We start from the raw sequence: 23565 nt of genomic DNA, 5'->3' as shown, positions 1-23565 counted from the left end.
TTGGCGGTTGATCACAATGTAGCCTCTCACAGGATGTTTTCACACACACACACACACACACACACACACACAGATGTTTTCACACACACACACACCTGCTTTGGCCCCTATGGGAGCTGTGGCAGGAGAATTCTTGTCTGGAATCAGGTCACCGCCGTCCTCCCCAACCTCCCCACCCCGGGGTCCGCGCAGGCAGGGAGCTTGGGGTTGGTCTCGCTGAGGGTGGGGCCGGGCGGAGTGGGGCCTCCACAGGGCATCAGCGCCCCGGGAGATCCGGGGACGGAGCAGGACTCCCGGCTTCTCGGAGAGGCCTCCCAGGGCACCTGCCCAAGGCCACCCAGCGCGCGGCGGCCGCAGCGGGTGAGCGAGCGGGGCCCGGCCGGACCTCCCGGCGGGGCCGCGGCCGGGCTGCGGCGGGGGCGGCGCCCGCCCGGGGCCTTCCCACGCTCGGTGGCGCGTCACCGCGGGGGCGAGGGGGCGCCAGGGCGCCCGGGGCTGCGGTGCAGGGACGGACCCTGGGAAAGGGCGGTGTCTGCGCCCGGGCCGGGGCGGGCCGGGGCGGGCCGGGGCGGGGCCCGACGGGCGGATTCGGAGCCCGAGCGCGGGGCTGACAGCCTGGAAGCCTGCGCTGACCATGAAGCGGCCCAGGGAGCCGAGCGGCTCGGACGGCGAGTCCGACGGACCCATCGACGTGGGCCGCGAGGGCGATCGGAGGTAAGGGCTGTTTCCGGGGAGCGAGACTCGGACTCACCGAGGGAGGCCCGAGGGGCTCAGCGGGCGTCCGACCTGGGAGATGCCCGCAGGTTGGAGGTGTGAGCAGCGTGCACCTTTGCACACTCGCTGCGGAGTCCTGGGTGTGTCTGCCCGTCCGTGCAGGGTTCCGGATGCTGGGGTGGAGGTCGAGTTCTGCTGGGGATTTGGTGTCCAGTTATTGATGGACTTTCTGCCGAAGCGCCTCCGTGGGGGTGGCCACTGGTGAGGATTTTTCCTGGAGACATCTTGTGTATGCACCGTTCCTGGGGCTTGAACTCGGGGCCTGGGAGCTGTCCTTGAGCTTTTTCATCAAGGCTGGCACTCTACCAGATGAGCCACAGTTCCATTTCTGTCTTTTTGCTGGTTGATTGGAGATTAAAGTCTTACAGATTTTCCTGCCTGGGCTGGCTTTGAACCCTGGTCCTCAGATCTCAGTTTCTTGGGTAGCTAAGATTACAGACAGGAAACACTGGCACCTGGCTTCTCTTGAAGACCTTAGCAAATCTTCATGGACTGTTGATTCCACACGCCCTGTCTAGAATCTGTTCACTATGTAGAATAACTATACTTTCCCACTGTTAACCTAGTTTGATGCACTTTTCATCGAGTTCACAAAAAGCTTCAGGGAGAACAAAAATTCTCCTTGAGCAAAGTGAAATTTAGCATTCTGGTTTTGGTTCGAAGACAATAGTAGCCAACTTGCAAGGACCAATATTCCATTTCCAGGGCTCTTTCTACCAAACCACCCTGTTTCCAATGTCATTTACTTCTAGTATGTAATTATTTGATTTGATTTGAGCCTTTAGAACAAATTGCTTTTTTGTTGTTGGTGGTGGTGGTGGTATGTATTTGCCAATACTGAGGCTTAAACTCAAGACCTGGGCTTTGTTCCTTATTGCTCAAGGCTGGTGCTCTACCACTTGAGCCATAGCTCCACTTTTGGCTTTTCTGGTGGTTAATTGGAGATAAAAATTTCCTGCATACAGGGCACCGGTGACTCACACCTGTAATCTTAGCCTTTAATCCTAGCCCGTAATCCTTCAAACTTTGATCCTCAGATCTCAGTTTCCTGAGTAGCTAGGATTACAGACCTGAACCTCTGGTAACAGGCACAAAAGTCCCTGTAAGGCTCCTATCTCCAATTAACCACTCAAAAACCAGAAGTTGAGCTGTGGCTCAAAGTGGTAGAGCTCTAGCCTTTAGTAAGAGCCAGGAACAGCACCTAGGCCCTGAGTTCAAGCCCCATAGCAGACAAAAAATAAAAGTCTCATGGACTTGCCTTCCGCAGCTGACTTTGAACTGCTATCCTCAGATCTCAGCCTCTTGAGTAGCTAGGATTAGCGGTATGAGCCATCAATGCTGAGCAACACACTGCTTTTTAAAAAACAAAACAAAACATTCTGCTGCCTCCCAGCTCTGTGAATTCTCTAAGCTTCAGTTTTCTCATCTGTAAAATGGGAATACATAATAGAGCCAATTTCATAGGAGTGTTGTAAAAATCAAATGAGAGTATAGGTCAAGAACTTAGCTCAGGGCTCAACATGAAGCAAACGTTTAGTTAGTGCCAGGCATTCGCCCTTAAAATAGCTGCAGGGACAAACCATGAATCTGCAGGCCTGGTCAGTCCAATAGCTGCCACTAACTCTCCTTTTATGACCGACCTTCCTTCCTTCCTTCCTTCCTTCCTTCCTTCCTTCCTTCCTTCCTTCCTTCCTTCCTTCCTTCCTTCCTTTCTTCCTTCCTTCCTTCTTTCTTCTTTCCTTCCTTCCTTCCTTCCTTCCTTTGTTTTCCTTCAGTACTAGGAACTAAATCAAAGGCCTCATGCATCTAGGCAAACATTCTGCCACCAAGTAGTCTCAAACTAGATGCAGGCTCAGACAGTTTCCCCATCTGAGCCTGTTTCCACATCAGTATTATAAAGGAGGGTAGGAGTGAAAGGGAGAGAGCTACTTCTTCTGTCTCGTCATCTCTAGACTAAAATTGGAACAAGCTGGACTGTTGTCACACACCTGCCATCCCAGCAGATAGAGGAGGACCTCAAGTCTGAAGCCAGTCTCAGCTACATGGTGAAACTCCATCTCAAATAAACAAAAACAACAGAAGAGTTAGAAGGGGATAGGGTTCATTTCTTTCTTTTTCTTTTCTTTTTTCTTTTTGTTGGTCGTGGGGCCTGAACTCTAGGCCTGAGTGCATTCCTTAGCTCTTCAGCTCAAGGCCAGCACTCTACCACTTGAGCCACAGCAGCATTTCCCGCTTTTTCTGCTTATGTGGTGCTGAGGAATTGAACCCAGGGCCTCAGATATGCAAGGCAAGCACTCTACCACTGAGCCACCTTCCCAGCCCCTCTTTCTTTTTCTTTTTTGCAATACCTGGGATTGAACCCAGACCCTTGCACATGCACATGTTACATAACAGTGCGCTACCTCTGAGCCACACGCCATCCCAATTCTTAATGATGTTTATTGAAAGCATTTCATAATTCTATTGCTCTCTAGTTTTCTGAGACCAAGAAGATCCTGACTCCATCACAAATCCTAGTTGGGGATGTAGCTCAGCAGAAGAGTGCTTGCCAAGCAGGTACATTACCCTAGGTTCAACCCCCATTAGAATCTACAATTTAGAGAAACAATTCTCCACACCTGTACCTGCTAGCAGGCCAACACCATGAGGGGATGGTGGAGAGAGTTACAAATTTAATGTCTCTTGGTCTTCATGGGTCCAGGGCACAAAAATGATGCCAGGGAGCTGATGTGTCCTCTACAACTATACAGCCTAGGCAAAAACTGACAGGTCATACAAAGACTATGTATAGAACAGAAAGAGAACAGGCTGTGGCCTGTGAAGGCACCTATGTGGGGTAGGGTCATCAACAACCAAAGATAGCAGAAAATGCTTCCTGAAGGTTATGTCAATGAGGTGGTGTGTGTGTGTGTGTGTGTGTGTGTGTGTGTGTGTGTGTGTGTCTGTCTGTCTGTCTGTCTGTCTGTCTGTGCTTTCTTTACAGAGTTTTGTCATTTTGGCTATAGCCCACTTTTAGAGGCGCTTCTTAGAAGGGCAGACCCCTCTGAGCAGGGAAAGTAGCTGGACATCTGGCACAGGCTGACTTATAGACGCCTCTTTGTAGCACTTCCCAGAGGGCCCTCCCCCCCAGCAGACATAAATGCTTCAATTCAGGGCCTGTTGAACGATGCCTGCTGTGGTCCAGACCCAGGGCTGGGCATCAGAGCCCAGATGTATCCTGCTTGGCCTCTGCCCTCAGGGAACTCTCAGAGAAGAAGCGCTTCATGTACAAAGAAAACCAGATAAACAGTGACAAGGGCCACAAGGCTGGGGCAGCCAACCTCCTGGGGTCAGAGGCAGGGCACCAGTCCCACACACTCAGAGACCTGAGAGGAAAGAACAGGGTGTGCCCCATTGTCACGAGGGGCATTTGCCTGCTGCTAGCATCCTGCCCGTCTGTGGGAATCACCCTATCTAAAGCTGATAACCCCTTCCCTGATGCATGTTGGGTCCAAACAGAAGACAGCCTCTTCCCTCCGCCTCTGTGAACATTTAATGAACACCTGTCACATATCAGGCTCCAGGTCAGGCGCCTTTGAAGTCAGGCCTGAGTTTGACTCTCCATTCCACATACTCTGGAAAGTGACCTTACTCCCTTCTGAACCTGAGTTTTATCTCTTCCAAAATAAGGTTACAGATATGCTTCTCCCCAGGTGAGGCATTGGCATGCAGCGCATAGTTCCTTGCTTTGGCACCAGGTCATGTCCAATAAATACTGCTGTCTAAGGGGTCACCAGTGAAAGGTCTAACAGGAAGTCTAGATTTACTGGGCATGATTCTTAACTCTGTGTCTGTCACACGCATCCCCATAAATATAATTCTATTTCCTAAAAATGGAATAGAGAGCTATTGTGCAATAAGTGAGATAGATGGATGTGGAAATTCCTTCTAGAACGAAACATACTGTTAGGTCATAATGTGATGATGAATATCCAGGGCACGTTGGCCAGAGCCCTAACTTAAAAGCCATGGAATCTAGCTCTGGTTCTGGATTTTCTCTCATTGGCTGGGCAGCCTGTAGAAGGTCCCTTCCTTCTCTGGGTCTTTCCATTTTACCAGTGGGCTCAGTGCTATCTGAGATCTTTCATTTGGCATATTAGGATTCTGCCTTTGAATCAAGTGCAGTTATCTGCAAGAGTCCCACAGGGCAGTTCCCAGGTGGAGTCAGCACCCAGGGTGGTCAGGACTCACGACCAGATGGCCTGAAAGGCTATTCCACTCCCTGAGACTACCCTGGAATTCTGGCTAGGGGCTCCAAGAGGCCCATGGAACAGCTCTTGCTAGTCAGCATATCCTCTCTGCCTTATTTTCAGACTCTCAGAGGAGAAGCTCCCCCCCTCCTCCCACTGTCAGAGCCAGATCACAGGCTTCAGGAGCTCCGGCTGGAGGCTGTAAGGATAGAGAGACTGGAAGACTATTCAGACAGACAGGAAGTCAGACTTAGGAGAGAAAAACAATGCTGAATTGGGAGCCAGAAGACAAGGATTCTCATGCTTAGCAGCTGCGTGGGCTGAACAAGCTTCTTTAGCTCCCTGAGGCTCAGCATCCTCATCTGTGAAATGGGATTTTCTCAGGGCTCAGAGGAGAGAAAGACATGCAGTAATGCCAAGAAAACCATAAAGTGGGCCTAGGAATGTGGCTTAGAGGTAGTGTGCTTGCCTAACATGCATGAAGCTCTGGGCTCAATTCCTCAGTACCACACAAACAGAAAAAGCTGGAAGTGGTGCTGTGGCTCAAGTGGTAGAGAGCTAGCCTTGAGCAAAAAGAAGCTCAGTCAATGCTTGGGTCCTGAATTCAAGCCCCAGGACTGGCAAAAAAAAAAAAAAAGAAAAGAAAACCATAAAGTGAGCAGGCACTTGTGGTTTACACCTGTAATTCCAGCTACTTGGGAGGCCAAGGATGGAAACCTTGAAGCCAACCCAAGCAGGAAAGTCCATGTGACTCTTTTCTTCAATTAATCCCCCCTCAAAAAAAAAAAAAAAGCCTGAAATGGAGCTATGGTTCAAGTGGTAGAATGCCAGCTTCGAGTGAAAAAATGACAATGCCCAAGCCTTGAGTTCAAGCCCCAGTTACAACACAGGAAGAAAGGAAGGGAAGGATGGAGGAAAGGAGGGAGAGAGGAAGGAAGGAAGGAGGGAAGGAAGGAAGGAATAGAAAGCGAGCGTTTGCCAATAAGATCTAGGGGGGAGGGGGAGGGGAAGACCATGCTGCAGAGAGGAATGAACCAAGAGACTGGAAAATGAGAGAGCAGAGCTGCCTGGCCTAAAATGGGTGCACCAGGCTCCAACAGATGGTCCCTGAGGAGGGATCAGGCTGAGAGGCAGTGACGTGCACAAAGCTAACCCAATACTCAGGGAGATGCTTTATCCAGCAAGGGGAACAAAGGCCATGTCTCTTATGTACCTTGGCTCCTGGGGCTTGTCCCCAGTGAACCAGGGAAGCTCTGTAAACAGACCGCTCTGCAGATCTCAGGATCTGGTGTCTGAGCTCCAGACCTGCCTCACTGTGCCCTACCTCCCAGGAGCTTTCCCAGGCCTCTTACCAGCTCTGCTTGTCCAGATGTGTGGGTGGAATACATGCTTTTCCAGATGTGGCTGGACCAAGCAGAGGCATAGCGGCAAGATCTGACCTTGTCTGGTCTCTCCTGCAAATGTTATTTGAAGTATTGATGAAAATGATCCAATCTCAAGTGTCATGGGGGTAGATACCTGGAGGTATCTCAAAGTAAGCCACATGCACCCCCATTCCACAAAGGCCCAGAACATAGGTTTTATGGTGGTCATATCTGTGTTCTTCAGTGATTCCAGAGAGAACAAGATGGGTATGTTCCAAATACTTTCTGTGGACCAGGGCTACCGTGGTACATGACACTGATGTCATCTGTGACCTCATGGAGCTTGTTTGTTGGAGAGATAAATATTAAACGAGCTGGGCATTAGTGGCTTTCACCTATAATCCTAGCTACTGAGATCTCTACTGAGATCTGAGACTCATTGAAACCAGTCTCAGTAGAAGACTTCATGAGACTCTTATTTCAGCAAAAAGCCAAAAGTAGGAGATTGGCTTTAGTGGTAGAGAGTGCCAGCCTTGGGCTAGGAAGGTGGCTCAGTGGTAGAGTGCTTGCCTTGCATGCATGAGGCCCTGAGTTCAATTCCTCAGCACCACAAAGAAGAAAAGTTGGAAGTGGCACTGTGGCTCAAGTGGTAGAACGCTAGCCTTGAGCTGAAGAGTGCAGGAACAGTGCCCAGGCCCAGAGTTCAGGCCCCACGACTGACGAGAGAGAGAGAGAGAGAGAGAGAGAGAGAGAGAGAGAGAGAGAGAGAGAGAGAGAGAGAGAGAGAGAGCCTTGTAAAAAAGAAAAAAGCCAATAGAGAGCTTGAGGCCCTGAGTTCAAACCCCAATACTCTCTCTGTCCCTCTGTCTCTGTCTGTCTGTCTCTGTCTGTCTGTCTGTCTCTCTCTCTCTCGCATATACATACACACACACACACACAAAGAATATTAATTTTTTAAAAAAACCTTGTAAGTACGAAACACAAACTGGCAGTAGGCTAGGATTGTATAGAGCAAAGACCATCTAGTGGAAGAGAGGGTGTTAAAAAAGAAAAAGGAGTTGACATTTGAGTTGAGCTCTACAGGATGTTTGAAGTTACTAGTCAAAGGGGTTGGGGTTTGGGATGGAGAGATGAGTAGAACCGAGGATTCTAGAGTAGGGGAACAGGATGTGAAACTACAGGAGTTAGTGAGTTCACAGCAGGAGCACACACAATGAAAGAGAACTGGAATGTGGAAGTGATAGGGGCCACCTGGGCCACCTGAAGGATAGTGGTTTTGATCTTCAAAGCATTGGGAGAGCTGGGGGTATAACTCAAATGGTAGAGCACTTGTGTAGCAAGCACAAGTTCAACACCCTTGTAAGTATAAGTGTGTATGTGATCGTACTGAGGAGGCACTGGTGGCTCACACCTGTAATCCTAGCTACTTAGGAAATTGAGATCTGAGAATTTGTAGTTCAAAGCCAGCTTGGACAGGAAAGTCCACGAGACTCATCTCCAATTAACCATCAAAAAAAAGCTGGAAATGGAGCTGTGGCTCAAGTGGTAAAGCACCAGTCTTGAACAAAAAGGCTGAGGGACAATGCCCAGGCCCAGAATTCAAGCCCCAGGACCAACACACACACACACACACACACACACACACAACTCAGATTTGCATTTAAATGATCACTGTGCCTGCAGTGAGAATAGAGAGGGTACAAACAGACCTAAGGAGAGACCGCGGAGAGAGGGGCCCCATAGGCTCATGCAGGCCTCCAAGTGAGAGATGTCAAGAGGCCCGGTCCTGAATAGTGTAGAAGTCAGGAGGACAAACATGACACACAGTTTACAACGGAGCAGGCGGGTTTGGATGGAGTAGAGTGAGGATGAAGGAAGACAGGGTCAATCAAAGTGCCAGGTTTCAGCCTTGCAGAACTCCAAGCTGGGGGTGACCTCAGTGAGATGGAAAACCCAGGGGACAAGGAGCAGGGGTGAAGGTAAGTGAGGGTTCCTGTTCAGATGTGTGGCATTGGGCAGGGGAACCTGCAGGCCTGCACAGGTCCTCCTATGTTGGCTACATAAAGGATACCTTAGTGTAATCTAGACGGCCAGCAATTGGTCTGCAGGCCAAAATCTGAAGGGGCAGGGACCCTTCACTGTCTTCCCTACCATCCCTGCCCCTCCCCTCCCCTCCCCTCTCCCCTCCCCCCCAGCCCCACGCCCCGGGGCTGAGCCTCTTCTTAATGGAAACTCCTGGGCTGCAGGCGGATGTCCATGATGCAGCTGGGGCTGCAGAGGAAGGCCTGGGTTATGGAGGAACCCAGGCCTTCAGGGAGGCCAGGGCAGTGTCCCCAAGCAGTCAAGAGGGGCCTGTGACCCAGATGCTGCCTCCCCTGGCCTGCCGCGTGGGAGGAGGCGGCAGCTGCGGGCCGGGCGGAGGGCGGTGGCGCCGGCCGTGGGAAGCGGCGGCATCTGCTCTTTCCACGCTCCTTCCCAGGGGCTCGGCTCGCTCTGAAACCCAACCCGCCCCGCCTGGCCCCTGCTCGGGCCACCCGCCACCGCCAGGCCCGCACCACCCGCCGGCCCGCCCCCCGGATCGGGTTGCAGGACCAGATCAGAGAGTGGCAGCCCCAGGTCTAAGATCCCTGAAGCCAGGGGCAGAAGCGAGGGGTTAGGGGCTAAGCCAGGAGGTTGGGGCCAAGACAATTCACCACTGGCTTCACACAGACTCCAACGAGCGCGGCAGGCAGAAAGCTCAGAGCACATGGAGGACTTGGCCAGGAATGAAAAGAGACCCTGGGGAGAAAGGGGGAAGGGAGTGCCCCTTCCCAGGCCAGCCCTGGAGCCCTTCCCTGGCCTGGGAGACCACGGTCCATTGCCAGCCTAGCCATTCCAATCAGTCCAGGCAGGAGAGAGAGTCTCCCATCCTGAGAAAATGGCCTTTCTCTTCTTCCTCCGCAGCCAGATGGCCAGGCCGCTGACCGCCTCCAGCCCTTCACAGATGCAAGCTAGGAAGAAACGCAGAGGGGTGAGTGTGCTCTCAGTCTTGCAGTGGCCCAGTCAGTTTTCCCTGAATCCTCCCAGAGGGAGGGGCTGGGGCTGGCCCATGAACCTGTTCTGGAAACATCTCGTCACCCCAAGCCCGCCGCCCAGGGTTCAAATCCAGGCAAACCACTTCTCCTTTCAGTGCCTTATTTCCGCCTGTATATGGCTGGAATCGTGAAGATTAAGTGCATAAGCACTCTCTGAGCAACATCTGTTACTTTTGTTCCAGTTTCCCCTTCCTCCCTCCCCCCCCCCTTTCCCCCACCCCTCCTCCTTCAGCCTAGAACTTCTCTCAGTGAGTGAGGAGGCAAGCAGAATGAGAAGGCTTACTGCTTTCCACTGTCCATCTTGTCCAGCCCCGCCTCTCACCCAGGAAACAGCTGTGCTTACACACTGGGAATGCAATGGCTGAGGATCTGACAGAGGCCAGCCAGGCTACTCACTCCCCATGAGCCCTTAGACAAACCACTTCACACACACACACACACACACACACACACACACACACGCGTGCGCGCGCGCGTGTGTGTGTGTGTGTGTGTGTTCCCTGATACTGAGGTTTGAACTCAAGGCCTGGGCACTGTCCCTGAGCTTTTTTACTCCAGGCTAATGGTTTGCAACCTGAGCCATACCTCCACTTCCAGCTTTTTCTTTTTCTTTATTTTTTTTCTTCCTTTTTTTTTTTTTGTTGGTCCTGGGGCTTGAACTCAGAACCTATGCCCCTGCAACTCTTTGTGCTCAAGGCTAGCACTTTACTACTTGAGCCACAGTGCCACTTTGGGCTTTTTCTGAATAGTTTATTGGTGATAAGAGTCTCATAGACTTTCTGCCTAGGCTGGCTTTGAACCACAATCCTCAGATCTCAGCCACCTAAGAATTAATTACAACAGGCAGGGTCCACTGGCACCTGGCTCACTTCCAGCTTTCTGGTTGTTAATCGGAGATAAGAGTTTCACTGAGGGCTGGGAAGATGGCTCAGTGGTAGAGCACTTGCCTTGCATGCCTGAGGCCCTGGGTTCGATTCCTCAGCACCACATAAGCAAAAAGAAAAAAGCCGGAGGTGACGCTGTGGCTCAAGTGGTAGAGCGCTAGCCTTGAGCTGTAGAGCTGAGGGACAGCGCCCAGGCCCAGAGTTCAGGCCCCACTACTGGACCCCCCCAAAAAAAGAGTTTCACTGACTTTCCTACCTGTGCTAGCTCCAAATATTGATATATATATAGCTTCCTGAGTAGCAAGGATTACAGATGTGAGCCATTAGTGCCAGGCCACGTTCATGTTCTTTCTCTGAAAAATGAAAGGTTATTTTCCTGCCCTATTATGTGTATTCTGCTACCAGGATTGAGAGAGAAGGAAATAATGTAAATGAAGAGCTCTACAGCTAGAAAGGACAAGTCCCAGAACTCTCAGCACCTCTGGTAACCCAGACACTGGAAGGCTAACACTGGTACAACTGCTGCTCCCCTGTCCCCTGCCCCCAGGCAGGGCTGAGGCTGGTGCTCCCATTCTGACTGGCCCACACCCTGCTTTACCTGGGACTAACCATCCTAAATAAGCTCTGTCTCCTCCCCTCCCAGGGTTCTCCCCCCCACCCCACTCCACCTTACAGACCAAGACACAAGATCTGACTTCTTCCAGGTTTGTGCTCTCTAGCTGTGAGTCCTCAAGCAAATTACTGAGCCTCAGTTTCCTCCTCCCTCATGAAAATATGATGAGGGAAAATGAGTCAGAGTCCATCCAGGCACACAGGAACTGTGAGAGAGTGTGTACATGTGGGTAATTTCTTGTCATTCATTTGCAGATCATAGAGAAACGACGTCGAGATCGCATCAACAGTAGTCTCTCTGAACTGCGGCGCCTGGTCCCCACTGCCTTTGAGAAACAGGTAGGTGATATTGCTGATGGAGCCAGAGGAAATACTGAGTTAGTGACAAGTAGGGTGTGTCTCTCATAGTAGCTTTTGCAAAGGGATATTGGCTGATACGGTATTGTGGTCATTTAGGAATAGCTGTCACCAGCCTGGGGACAAAGAATGGAAATTTAGCCAGGCACTGGTGGCTCATGCCTATAATTCTAGCTACTTAAGATGCTGAGATCTGAGGATAGAGGTTGGAAGCCACCTTGGGCAGGTAAGAGTCCACGAGACTCTTATCTCCAATTAACTAGCAAAAGGTTGGAAGTAAAAGTATGGCTCAAGTGGTAGAGTGCCAACCATGAACGCAAAAGCTAAGTGAGAGCACTAGGTCCTAAGTTCTAGACCCATTACTGACCCATACAGAAAAAAAAAAAAAAGAGAGAATGGTAGTGGAGCACTGGTGGCTCACATCTGTAATCTTAGATATGCAGGAGGCTGGGATTTGAGAATTGCAGTTCAAAGCCAGCCCAGGAAAGAAAGTCTATAATTCTTATCTCCATTTTAACTACCCCCCCCCACACACACACAAACAAAAACCAAATAAACAGAAGTAGCCAGGCACTGGTGGATCATGCCTGTAATCCTAACTACTTGAGATTTTGAGATCTGAGGATCATGGGTTGAAGCCAGCATGGGCAGGAAAGGCTTACTCTTATTTCCAGGAAGTTACTCAGAAAAAGCCAAAAGTGGTACTGTGGCTCCAAGCAGTGGTAGAACGCTAACCTTGAGCAAAAGAGTTCAAGGGCCCAGGCCCTGATTTCAAGTCCCAACACTTACAAAAAGGAAGAAAAGTAAATTTATACTTAGCGAAATGTTGCAGCGATGGTGACTTTATATCCGACTTATGTCCATTTATGTAGAATCCAAAAAAATGATTCAGAATAGAGCTCATTCTAATTGTGCCAGGCACAGAGAACAGAGATCTCCCAGCTCACATTCAGCCATTGACTAGCTGAGCAGAAAGGAAACATGGGACTCTGCGATGTGACTCCTGACATTTCCAGAGCTATTTGGAGGCGAGACAGGTAGCTGAGAGAGTGAACACTCTGTCACTGAACCTGTTGAGCTGAGGGGATTTGGTAGGGAGTCATTTGGTTAAATCAGACCGCATCAGATATTCTTGCCTTAAGCTGCAAAGCACAGGTTGCGTACAGGTCAGAAGTCAGTTATCCCACAGATGTTCACTGAAACCTTTTGGGGAGCACCCATGAACTAGACCTAGAGTCTGCCTTCAAGGGATTCGTGGAGAGGGAGATGCTCGGGTTCTTCCTGGGAAGACAGCTTCAGAAGCATTTCACAAGAGAGAATTCAAGACAGTGAGCCCTCATGACAGGCAGGGCTGGTGAGTATCAGGGGCTGACTGGAACCTGCATGCCTTCTGTACCTACAGGGCTCTTCCAAACTGGAGAAAGCTGAGGTCTTGCAGATGACGGTGGATCACTTGAAAATGCTCCACGCCACTGGCGGGACAGGTACTGATGCTCTTCTCTCTTGGGATTCAGTTGTAATGACAAATATTTTGAGGCTGGGTCCTGAGGATCCTCTGGTGAGCCACAGCAAACAAATCCCATTGTTCAGCAAGCTTGTGATTCATCTCTCAGCATGGCCTGTTACACTCTCAGTGTCGCCACCTCTGCCCTTCCAGGCCTTGCAGGAGCTTTCTCACTATGACATTGTTCCTGCCACCAGGGAGTTAAGGGGTGACCCACAGGAGCCAACTGCAGCCTGAGACCTGCCTGAATCCAGAAAGGAAACACCTGATGTATTTATTTACTTTGCTTTATTTGTTTTTGTGACATTGGAGATTCAACTCAGGGCCTCTAGCTTGTTAGTCAGGCATTCTACTATTTGAGCCATGCCTCTAGTCTCCTTTTTTTTTTTTTTTTTTGGGTCCGGTCGTGGGACCTGAACTCTGGGCCTGGGCGCTGTCCCTCAGCTCTTCAGCTCAAGGCTAGCACTCTACCACTTGAGCCACAGGCGCCACTTCTGGCTTTTTTCTTATGTGGTGCTGAGGAATCAAACCCAGGGCCTCGAGCATGCAAGGCAAGTGCTCTACCACTGAGCCACCTTCCCAGCCCCTCTAGTCTCCTTTTAATGCGTTATTTTCACTTTGTTCCCAGGCTGGCCTAAGTCCTGTTCCTTTTGTGTTTCCCTGCATCACTGGGATGACAGGTACACACCACCTTGCTAGTCATTGTTTAGGATGGAGATTTGAAAACTTCTTGTTCAGGCTGGCTTCAAACCATAAACCCCAAGCTCTGCCTCCCTATTAGCTAGGATTTCAGGTTTGAGCCTCTATGCCTAGCCTCTACCTGAAAATTCTAACCAGAGATGTTTTCTTGGTTTAGGTTTCTGGGTTGCTGTTATGTCCTAGGCAGTGCTGGGTGACATGCCATATTCACAGCAGGTGTCCAGATCGAAGGAGAACACAAATCATTCTATTATTTTAAATTAGACCCTTAAAATCATGCACCTATAGCTTCAAAGAGACTTCCTTGCCAGGTGCCAGTAACTCATGCCTGTAATCATAGCTACTTGGGAGGCTGAGATCTGAGAATTGAGGTTCAGAGCTAGTCCTGGAAGGCAAATCTAAGAGACTTTCATCACCAGTTAACTAGCAAAAAGCCAGAAGTGGAGGCATGGCTCAAGTGTTAGAGCACCAGCTATGAGGAAAAACGTGGAGTAAGACTTTCTTTATATATATATATATATATATGTATGTATATTAATAAGTTTTTTTATTGTGAAAATACCATACAGAGGGGTTACAATTACATGAGCAACGTAATGAGTACATTTCTTATCAAGCATTGTTGCCTCCTCCTTTGTTCCCCTTACCATCCCTGCCCTCCCATCGCCCTTGCCCTCCCCACCCCCAGTAAGACTTTCTGGAGCTAGGCAAGGTGGCTGAGATCTACAATCCCAGCTACTTGGGAGATGGAAGTCAGGAAGACTCATAGTTTAAGGTCAGCCGAGACAAAAAGGAAGCCCTTCATTTCAATCAACAAACCAGATTAGTGGTGTGTATCTGTAGTTCCTATATAAGGGAGGAATAGGTAAAACTGTGAGACATTGTTTGAAAAATAAAGCAGCCAGGCGCCGGTGGCTCATGCCTGTAATCCTAGCTACTGAGGCTGAGATGTGAGTATCATGGTTCAAAGCCAGCCCAGGCAGGAAAGTCCCTGAGACTCTTATCTCCAATAAACCACCAGAAAACCAGAAGTGGCACTGTAGCTCGAATGGTAGAGCACTCATCTTGAGCTGAAGAGCTGAGGGACAGCATCCAGGCCTAGAGTTCAAGCCCCACAACTGACCAAAAAAAAAACAACTAAAAGCAAAAAAGGCTAGAGGTGTTCAAGTGGTAGAACACCCTGATTTCAAACCTCAGCACTGCCCAAACAACAAAAACACAAAGACCTTCAGGTAAATGAAAAAAAAAATTTATACTTTTTATTTATTTTTTATTCTTTTGGTCAGTCGTGGGGCCTGAACTCTGGGCCTGGGCTCTGTCCCTCAGCTCTTCAGCTCAAGGCTAACACTCTACCACTTGAGCCACAGCACCTCATCTGGCCTTTTCTGCTTATGTGGTGCTGAGGAATCGAACCCAGGGCCTCATGTATGCGAGGCAAGCACTCTATCACTGAGCCACCTTCCCAGCCCCAAATGAAAATTTTTGTCTCAAGTCTTGGACACAAAGACAAAGTCCCAAAGACAATTTGCTACTTAGAAAGAGAACCATTGCTTTTTTATTTTATTTTTTTATACTGATACAGGAGTTTGAATTGGGGCCTTGGGCTCTCACTTGGCTTTTTGTTCAAGGCTAGAACTCTACCATTTGAACCATCCCTCCACTTCCAGCTTTTTGCTGCTCAATGGCAGAAGAGGTTTTTTTTTGTTTTTTTGTTTTGTTTTGTTTTGTTTTTGCCAGTCTGGGGCTTGAACTCAGGGCCTAGGCACTGTCCCTGAGCTTCTTTTGCTCAAGGCTAGCACTGTACCACTTGAGCCACAGCTCCACTTTCAGCTTTTTCTGTTTATAAGGTACTAAAGAATCGAACCCAAGTCTTCATACATGCTAGGCAAGCACTCTACCACTGAGCCACATTCCCAGCCCTTGATAAGAGTCTCATAGACTTTTCTTCCAGGGTTGGTTTTGAAACATGATCCTCAGATAATCAGCTTCTACAGAACTAGGATTACAGGCTAAGCCACTAGTGCCCAGCCGGACCTTTACATTTTACAAGGCCCAATCTAGTGTTTCTTTGTCCTCAGAGTGAAACAGTGTCCTGTGGGGGCAAATGGAGTCACAGGTCACCCCAGATATTATGAGACAGGAGGTCTGTGCTGGAGTTTAGGAGTTTGCCAGTTTAACAAGCCTGCCCTCTTACCCTGACAGGTATCCTTTTGAGAACTCTACAGAGGAATGCATTGCTCAAGGTGGGGCTTAGCAGCTGGTGGCAAGATATTTCAAATTACACTCATGTTATCCCATTAAAAGGAAAGTAGTGGAAGTGGCGCCTTAGCTCAAGTGGTAGAGCACTGGCCTTGAGCTGAAGAGCTGAGGGACAGTGCCCAGGCCCAGAGTTCAAGCCCCACGACCGACAAAAAAAAAAAAAGAACTAGATAGAGCGCTCAGAACCTCGGCGATTTAAAAAAAGGAAAGTAGTATAGTGGTTGGTGTGGGCAGCATTTTATAGCTTTCAAAAGTCTTCAATTTTGTTGTCTCCTTCGGTTCTCACAAGAACCAGCATGGGGGCTTTTCTCCTCCACTTTCCTGTTCAAAGCTGAGGGGAACACTGGAATTGTGGGTTACACACTGCCCAGGCTCTGTGCAAATGATTTAGCCTCTCTCTCCCCCTGTTTCCTCATCTTTAATGGAAATAATGAGAAGGTATTTATAAGAATTATTAGATAATGAAATGAAAATCTTAGTAAGAAAGAAGCAGTCCTAATTCAGCGTGGTGGCTTACTCCTATAATCCTAGCTACTCAGGGAGCTGAGATCTGAGGATTGAGGGTTTGTTTTTGTTTTTGTTTTTGCCAGTTCTGGGGCTTGAACTCAGGGCCTCAGTACTGTCCTTGAGCTTCTTTTGCTCAAGGCTAGCACTCTACCACTTGAGCCACAGTGCCACTGCTGGCTTTTTCTGTTTATGTGTTGCTGAGGAATTGAACTCAGGGCTTCATGCTAGGCAAGTACTCTACTACTTAGCCACATTCCCAGCCCCTGAGACTCTTTATCTATAATTAATCACCAAAGAGCTAGCAATGAAACTGTGGCTCAAGTAGTACAGTCCCAGCCCTGAGTAGAAAAGTCAAGCAAGAGTTCAAGGCCCTGAATTTAAGCCCTAATACAGATATAAAAAGAATTTAAAGCAGCAGATGTGAGTGTAAAAGGAATTGAAACAGAGAAATATCAAGGCCAGGTACCAGCAGCTCATTCCTGTAAGATCCTAGCTACTCAGGGGACTGAGATCTGAGGATCATGATTCGAAGCCAGCCTGGACAGCAAAGTCTGACTCTTATCTCCAATTAACCACCAAATTACCAGCAGTAGAGCTGTGGCTCAAGTAGTAGAGTGCTAGCCTTGAGAGAAAAAAAGCTCAGAGGCAGTGCCCAGGGCCTAAATTCAAACCCAGAACCCACTGCCAAAAAGAATGGAAGGAAAAGCCGGGCGCTGGTGGCTCACGCCTGTAATCCTAGCTACTCAGGAGGCTGAGATCTGAGGATCGCGGTTCAAAGCCAGCAGAAAGACCGTGAGACTCCTATCTCCAATAAACCACTAGAAAACCAGAAGTGGCGCTGTAGCTCAAGTGGTAGAGCGCTCGCCTTGAGCTGAAGAGCTGAGGGACAGCGCCCAGGCCCAGAGTTCAAGCCCCCACGACCGACAAAAAAAATTAAAAAAAAAAAAAAAAGAATGGAAGGAAAGACGGAAAGAAGGGAGGGAGGGAGGGAGGAAGGGAAGGAGGGAGGGAGGGAGGGAGGGAGGGAGGGAAAGTAAAGTATTGGGGTGTGCAAAGAGCTACAAATACAGCAGATCCAGGTCTCACTTGAGATGGTCCTGACTCCAAATGCAGCCTCTTGCTGAGCTTTCCTTCTGGACTGAACCATGGCCAGGATGAGGTAGCTGCTGCTGTGGTTCTGAGGCAGTACTGCCCATGGCTGCTCTGTCTTTGTTTAGAAGGTGGTCAAGAGAGGGGTGACGGTGTGCATGACCATGTAGAAAGCTCATCTGGCTGTCCCTCACTGAGGGCAAAAGAGATGGCCTCTGGCCTGATGGCAGCCTCCAGGGACCAGATGAGATCTTTATTGCATGTGTGCGCACGGGCACATATACACATGAGTACAGGGCTTGAATTCAGGGTCTTGGCTTTTCCACTCAAGGCTAGTGTTCTACCCACTTGAGCCACACTTCCACTTTTGGCTTTTTGCTAATGAACTGGAGATAAGACTCGTGTGGGCTTTTTGTTTTTCCCCAGGCTGGCATCAGTCTACAATCCTCAGAGCTTCAGATCTCAGCCTCCTTCCTGAGAGTATGTAGTTGGGATTATAGGCCTGTGTCACTGCCACTGGGCTCAGTCTGCCTTTTGATCCAGAGACAAACTCAGAATCAACAGAAGCCCAGCCAGTAATATGACAGCTCCCTGGTCATTGATGGGCATTCTCTGGGCTTTATTTCACATATCCCCTCCACCCAGCGAAGCAGGTACCATATCCTCTCATTTTATTTCTAAGGAAAGCAAGAAGGTCAGGCAGCTGATTAAATGCTCTAGTCAGGATTAGAATCTAGCTCTGTGGACTTCCAAAGTCCTTATGTTTCCCTGGGACACTATATTCCTTCCTCTGAGGGGTCTCTGGCTCTGATGACTATTGTCATCACCGCCCTTCCCTGCCTCTGCTCCCAGTAGCAGGCCGGATTATTCAACACAACCACAGGTTCAGCCTTTTCCCACCTGCCAAGTGTCTCCTTACTGGAGGTACCTTGGCCCCATCATGAATTGTGATGAAATCATCGTTTACATTCTGTAATGTATTCTAGTCCAGTAAGTCCATGCCTCACCATCCTCTATCCCAGGTTGGGTTCTGTTCACACTTTACAGATGTGAAGACTGAGAATGCACTCACCCAGGGTCACCCAGGGTCACCCAGAGACTGAATGAGAGGGGCAGGTCCAGCTCTCCAGCAGTCTTGAGCCTGAGTGCCCCAACCTGGCATTCTCTCACAGTATCTTCTTCTGCAGGATTCTTCGATGCCCGTGCCCTGGCAGTTGACTTCCGGAGCATTGGCTTTCGGGAGTGTCTCACCGAAGTCATCCGGTACCTGGGGGTCCTGGAAGGCCCCAGCAGCTGCGCAGACCCTGTCCGAATTCGCCTCCTCTCCCACCTCAACAGCTACGCAGCTGAGATGGAGCCTTCACCCACGCCAGCCGGCTCCCTGGCCTTCCCTGTGTGGCCCTGGTCCTTCTTCCATAGCTGCCCAGGGCTGCCAGCCCTGAGCAACCAGCTCACCATCCTTGGAAGAGTCCCTGGCCCCATCCTCCCCAGCACCTCCTCTCCCACTTACTCCATCCCAGCACTCCGGATCACGCCTGTGCGCAGGGCCCCTGGCACCATCCTGCCAGCCCGGAGGAATTTGTTGCCCAGTCGAGGGGTATCTTCCACCCAGAGGGCCTGCCTCCCAGAGAGGCCAACTGCCCCTCTGCCTGTGGTGCCAAGTAGCAGGGCGACCAGGAGCAGCCCCATCTCTCCCCTCCTAACATCACCTTCCCCCACAACTGCTTGCGTAGCCCTCCCTCCCTCCAGCCCTCCCCGATCAGGGCCAGCAGGCAGGCCTGCAGGTGCTGTGCTCTACCATTCCTGGGTGTCTGAAATCACCGAAATTGGGGCTTTCTGAGCTGGCTTCCCATACCCACCTCCATCCCTCAGGAGTAAGGAAGTTTCTTTTCTTAGGAGCTCTCAAACAGGTGCTGCGTTTTCTGCTTTGCTTCCACTCAGCAGAGACCCCTTCCTCTCTCACTGCTGGTCCAGCCCACCTACCCAGCTCCTCTGGAGCTCTTCTGATCTCAGAGGCTTGGTTTGGTTTCTCACATGCCCAAATGCCTTCCGGTGATCCACAGGCTCCTAAAAGCTGTGCCAGCCCCTCTCCTGCCCAGTATGTGTGAACCTTAGAGATAAAGAATACCATGAGGCCCGGCACAGTGACTCACACCTGTCATCCTAGCTACTTGAGAAGTAGAGATCAGGAAGATTGTACTTTGAGGCTAGCAAGACCAAAAAAAAAGCCCCATTTCAACAAAGCCAGGTGTGGTTGTTTGCGCCTCTAACCCCAGTTAGATTGGAGGTATAGATAGAAGGATTGTAGTCTGAGGCTGGTCCTCAGACAGAAAGCACAGGATCCTACCTGAAAAATAACCTGAAGCAAAGAAGGACTGGAGAGATGTGGATCAAGTGGTAGAGCACCTGATTAGCAAACACAAGGCCCTGGATCAAATTGAGTTCCACTCCCCAAAATACAGTGAATTGAATAAAGGCTACCATGGCCCTAAAAGCAGACCACTTCCCTGGAGAGGTCAGATGGCAGTCAGGTATGATAACTGGCCGCAGCTGTTGCAAGCCAAGGAGTAGAACACAGTCTGCCTCATTTCCTGCAGACAGTAACTGAGTCAGGGGTCAGAGAAACAGGCACCCAGCCTGCCCCTGCCTACTCCTTCACAGTGACTCACAGAACAGACCCCTTGTCCATTACAGCCCAGGCCTGAATACTGGGGGTCAGTCTGCAGACACCACCTTCTGGCTGACTCCCCGTGGCTGGAGGATTTTAAGTATCAGCAGAAGCTCTGGGCTGGAGTATCCTTACCACCAGGCCTCCATGGGTTACCAGGCAGAGCCAGCATTGAGCGATGGGAAGCCCAGCTGCAGGCTTCTCTGTCCCAGTCACAGCTCTCCAGGCACCTGCCCCCCGCTACTGGGTGCAGATGGTCCCATATGCTGCCACCCAGAGGCCTCAGCCCTTGGGATACAGCACCAGACATCTGAACTGCCTGGTTTACATCCCACTCCAAAAGCTCAGACTGCTGCCACAGCCCTGGGCTGTGAGGCCGGACAAGAATAACTATGCCGCGGAGGAGGGGGGAAGAACGTTGGGAGGCGGCTGGGCTCTGCAAGGTCACGCTGTGAGCCAGTCCAGGGCCTGAGATCCGGTTCACCCAGACTCCACACAGCTGGCTCTGCTCAGAGGCCACTGCGTTCCTCAGCTCTGCCTCAGGCCATTTTCTCTCACACAGCACCAAGCAGCCAGGCGAGCGATCCCTGTGGAATGGCAGAGACTGGGCTGACATGCAGGGTCACCATGTCAGTGGACCAAGTGTTAGAAGTACTTCTGCCCTCACGGGTGGCCATCCACACCCTAAAGGCCTCCAAGTGTCCCCCACCACCTGCACTCCCACCTCCTCTAACCCCCACGATCTGGTTCGTGCCTGGCAGACCTGAGACTGTATGAACTAGTCATTTATTGGTGCTCACTTCACCTTCCCTGTAGAAAATCCCCCCACCTACACACACCCAGCCTCCCTCAAGGTTGCCAGTGAAGAGGCTCTGCAGGCACAAAAGTAGAATTTACAAAAACACTGGGGACAAAGAGCCAGTCAGAGAATTGGAGCAGAGGGCAGAAGTCATTTGCGAGATCCAGAAAGGATCTAGAAAGTACAGGCTGTTTCCTTGAGGGATAAAGTAGTAAGAACACCATTTGCCCCCCCCCCTACCGCCCCCCAGAAGGAGCTAGTCCAGGCACACCGTCCTGTAGTTCCTCCTACCCTCTGAGAAACGCAAAGCTAGGAGAGGAGGCATCCTATTGAGCAGATCAACGTGGGGCAACAGAGGTTCTACACTGAGATGGGGAAGGACAGTCACGTAAACCGTGACAGACAAGGTGACAGATGGCAAAGCGTAGCTTCACCTTTCTCAGGAAGGGGCACACCCAGAGGAGGAAGAGGAACTCCCCTATCTCCCTGATTCCAGTTCTCACTTCCGGCCTTCCCCCTCCTCTTCTTTCTCCTACCTGATTTCCAGCTGCTCCCAGGACACAGGGGGTGTTGCCCAATCCTGATAATCTTCTATCCTGAGAACCCAGCCCTCACTCATAGTGGGGCTGTGGAAACCATGATGCAGGTACCCAATTCCACAACAGTCTGTACACATCAGTAAAGTGAAGGGATTCCTCCTTCTCCCCAACTGTCAATATCTCTAGTGGTCTTGGGTTCCTTTTTCAAGACACCAAGGGAAGCGCTTGTGTGTGTGTTCCCTTGGCTGGGGACTCTGTTTTCTGTTTCTAGTCTCAAGCCTTCCCTGTGTCCCTAAATCACCCCACCCCAGTCCCACCCCTGACAGGCAATAAAGGTGTTTTGTTCTTCTGTAAACCCCTAATAAATTCTACTTGTTTGTTTATTTGTTTGTTTGTACTAGTATTAGAGCTTGAACTCAGGGCCTGGGCACTGCCCCTTAGCTTTTCCACTCAAGGCTGGCACTCTACTACTTGAGCCACAGCTCTACTTCTGGGTGTTTGTTAGTTAATTGGGAGATGAGAATCTCATAGATTTCCCTGCCTCAGCTGGCATGATCCTTACATCTCAGCATCCTGAGCTTTAAAGTCTGCTTTTCTTTGTCTCTGCAGCCTGTCTGTTTGTGCTTGAACCCATAGCCACCACCAAGGCTGGGCCACAACACATCTCTTTCCCTAATCCCTAGCAGCAACCCTAGAGAGCCCAAAACATGGTGATCACACAGTGTCTTTTATGGTTTAGAGTCTCTTCCTTGGTATATTGTTGTTCTACAGACGAAAGCAAGGTTCTCCCTCTTTTTGCTCCAGACCCCCTGTCCCCTTCTCTCTTCATTCCTTAACATTCCAACTTGCTTCCACCTCCGGGACAGCACATCGGCTGGTCCCTCTGTCCCAAATGCTCCTCCTTCCTCTTGGCATGGCTAAGCTCTTCAGCCCCTCAGTGCTTGTTTTCATTGTCACCACCTCCGAGAGGCCTTCCATGACTACCATACTTGAATACTTACTTCATCTCAGAAGACTCTCTTTGTTTCCCTTCATGGAGACTTTACCATTCACCCCACCCTCGTGCCCCCCCCCACACCTAGATTGTAAGCCCTATGAGGCCATAGAACCACCCCTGGTCTACAATTTGGTATGTACCCAGCCCTGAGCCTGGTGCCCGGCTCTTTGTCAATGTCCTCTGAATCCTTGTTGAGTGGAGAAGTCTGGGCTTGTGCTATGGTGGCACAGGCCTTCTGTGTGGGATCTCCCAGCCCCACCCCCAATGACCAGCTCTGGGAGGAGGCCAGAGAGAGCAAAGTGAGAGCCAGGGCCAGGGGACTGGAAGTTCTGGCAGAAGGGTCAAGAGACTGGGCCAGAAGAGAACTCGAGTGAGTGTGCTGGCCCCAGAACATACACTGACAGCCGGGGACAAGCAGGCTGGCTCTGCCAGCACCTTCTCCTCCTCTCTCAGCCTGGCTGGTTAATGTTGGCTCCCAACAAATCTAACAAACACTCCTGGAGGTCTGCTCTGTGCCCACCCAGCCTGGCAAAGCCAGAGGTGACAAGGACACTGTCACTCTGAGCCGGGCATATCCTTCTGCCTAAGGGAGAGCTGGCACAATGGGAACAGAGAGATTGGAGGAGAAGGCCGAGCAGCAGAGTGAGGTGTTTGGGGGAGAGGCCTGGGAGGAAGCCCTTTGCCGGATGAAGGGAATTTCCCATTGTAGTGCAAAGAGGCTGGTCCTGAGCTGTGCACGGTAGGGAGGATGGGCTAGCCTGGGCACTGAAGCCAGACTTCTTCCTCAGGCCCTTATTTATAAGTGGTGGCCTTGAGTAAATTCCTTGACAACCTTGAGCTGCAACTTTCCCATCTATAAAAAATGGATTGCTGGGGCTGGGAAGGTGGCTCAGTGGTAGAGTGCTTGCCTTGCATGCATAAGGCCCTGAGTTCGATTCCTCAGCACCACATAAGCAAAAAGAAAAAAGCCGGAAGTGGTGCTGTGGCTCAAGTGGTAGAGCGCTAGCCTTGAGCTAAAGAGCTGAGGGACAGCGCCCAGGTCCAGAGTTCAGGCCCCATGACCGGACCCCCTCCCCCCAAAAAAAGGGATTGCTGCCATGCACCCATGGCTCACATCTTAATCCTAGATACTCAGGAAGCTGAGATATGAGGATCAGGATTTGAAGCTAGCCAGGGCAAGAAAGGCTGTGAGACTTATCTCCAATTAATT

General features: G+C 50.4%; 1 protein-coding gene across 1 annotated transcript; it reads left to right on the top strand.

The window, feature by feature from the left end:
- The first annotated feature begins 602 nt into the window (after positions 1 to 602).
- On the top strand, positions 603 to 21741 carry Heyl (hes related family bHLH transcription factor with YRPW motif like). Its single transcript, XM_042678901.1, has 5 exons — positions 603 to 714; positions 9311 to 9377; positions 11193 to 11276; positions 12697 to 12778; positions 18540 to 21741. Exons 1-5 carry the CDS (start codon positions 635 to 637, stop codon positions 19190 to 19192), a joined length of 966 nt encoding a protein of 321 aa, XP_042534835.1. The 5' UTR covers positions 603 to 634; the 3' UTR covers positions 19193 to 21741.
- Positions 21742 to 23565: the final 1824 nt, after the last annotated feature.

The sequence above is a fragment of the Dipodomys spectabilis genome, unplaced genomic scaffold (genome assembly GCF_019054845.1).
Source record: "Dipodomys spectabilis isolate Male_0828 unplaced genomic scaffold, ASM1905484v1 ptg000002l, whole genome shotgun sequence".
Taxonomy (NCBI): Eukaryota; Metazoa; Chordata; class Mammalia; order Rodentia; family Heteromyidae; genus Dipodomys; species Dipodomys spectabilis.
Note: the sequence above shows the minus strand (reverse complement) of the source record. Positions and strands in the feature narration are given on the sequence as shown.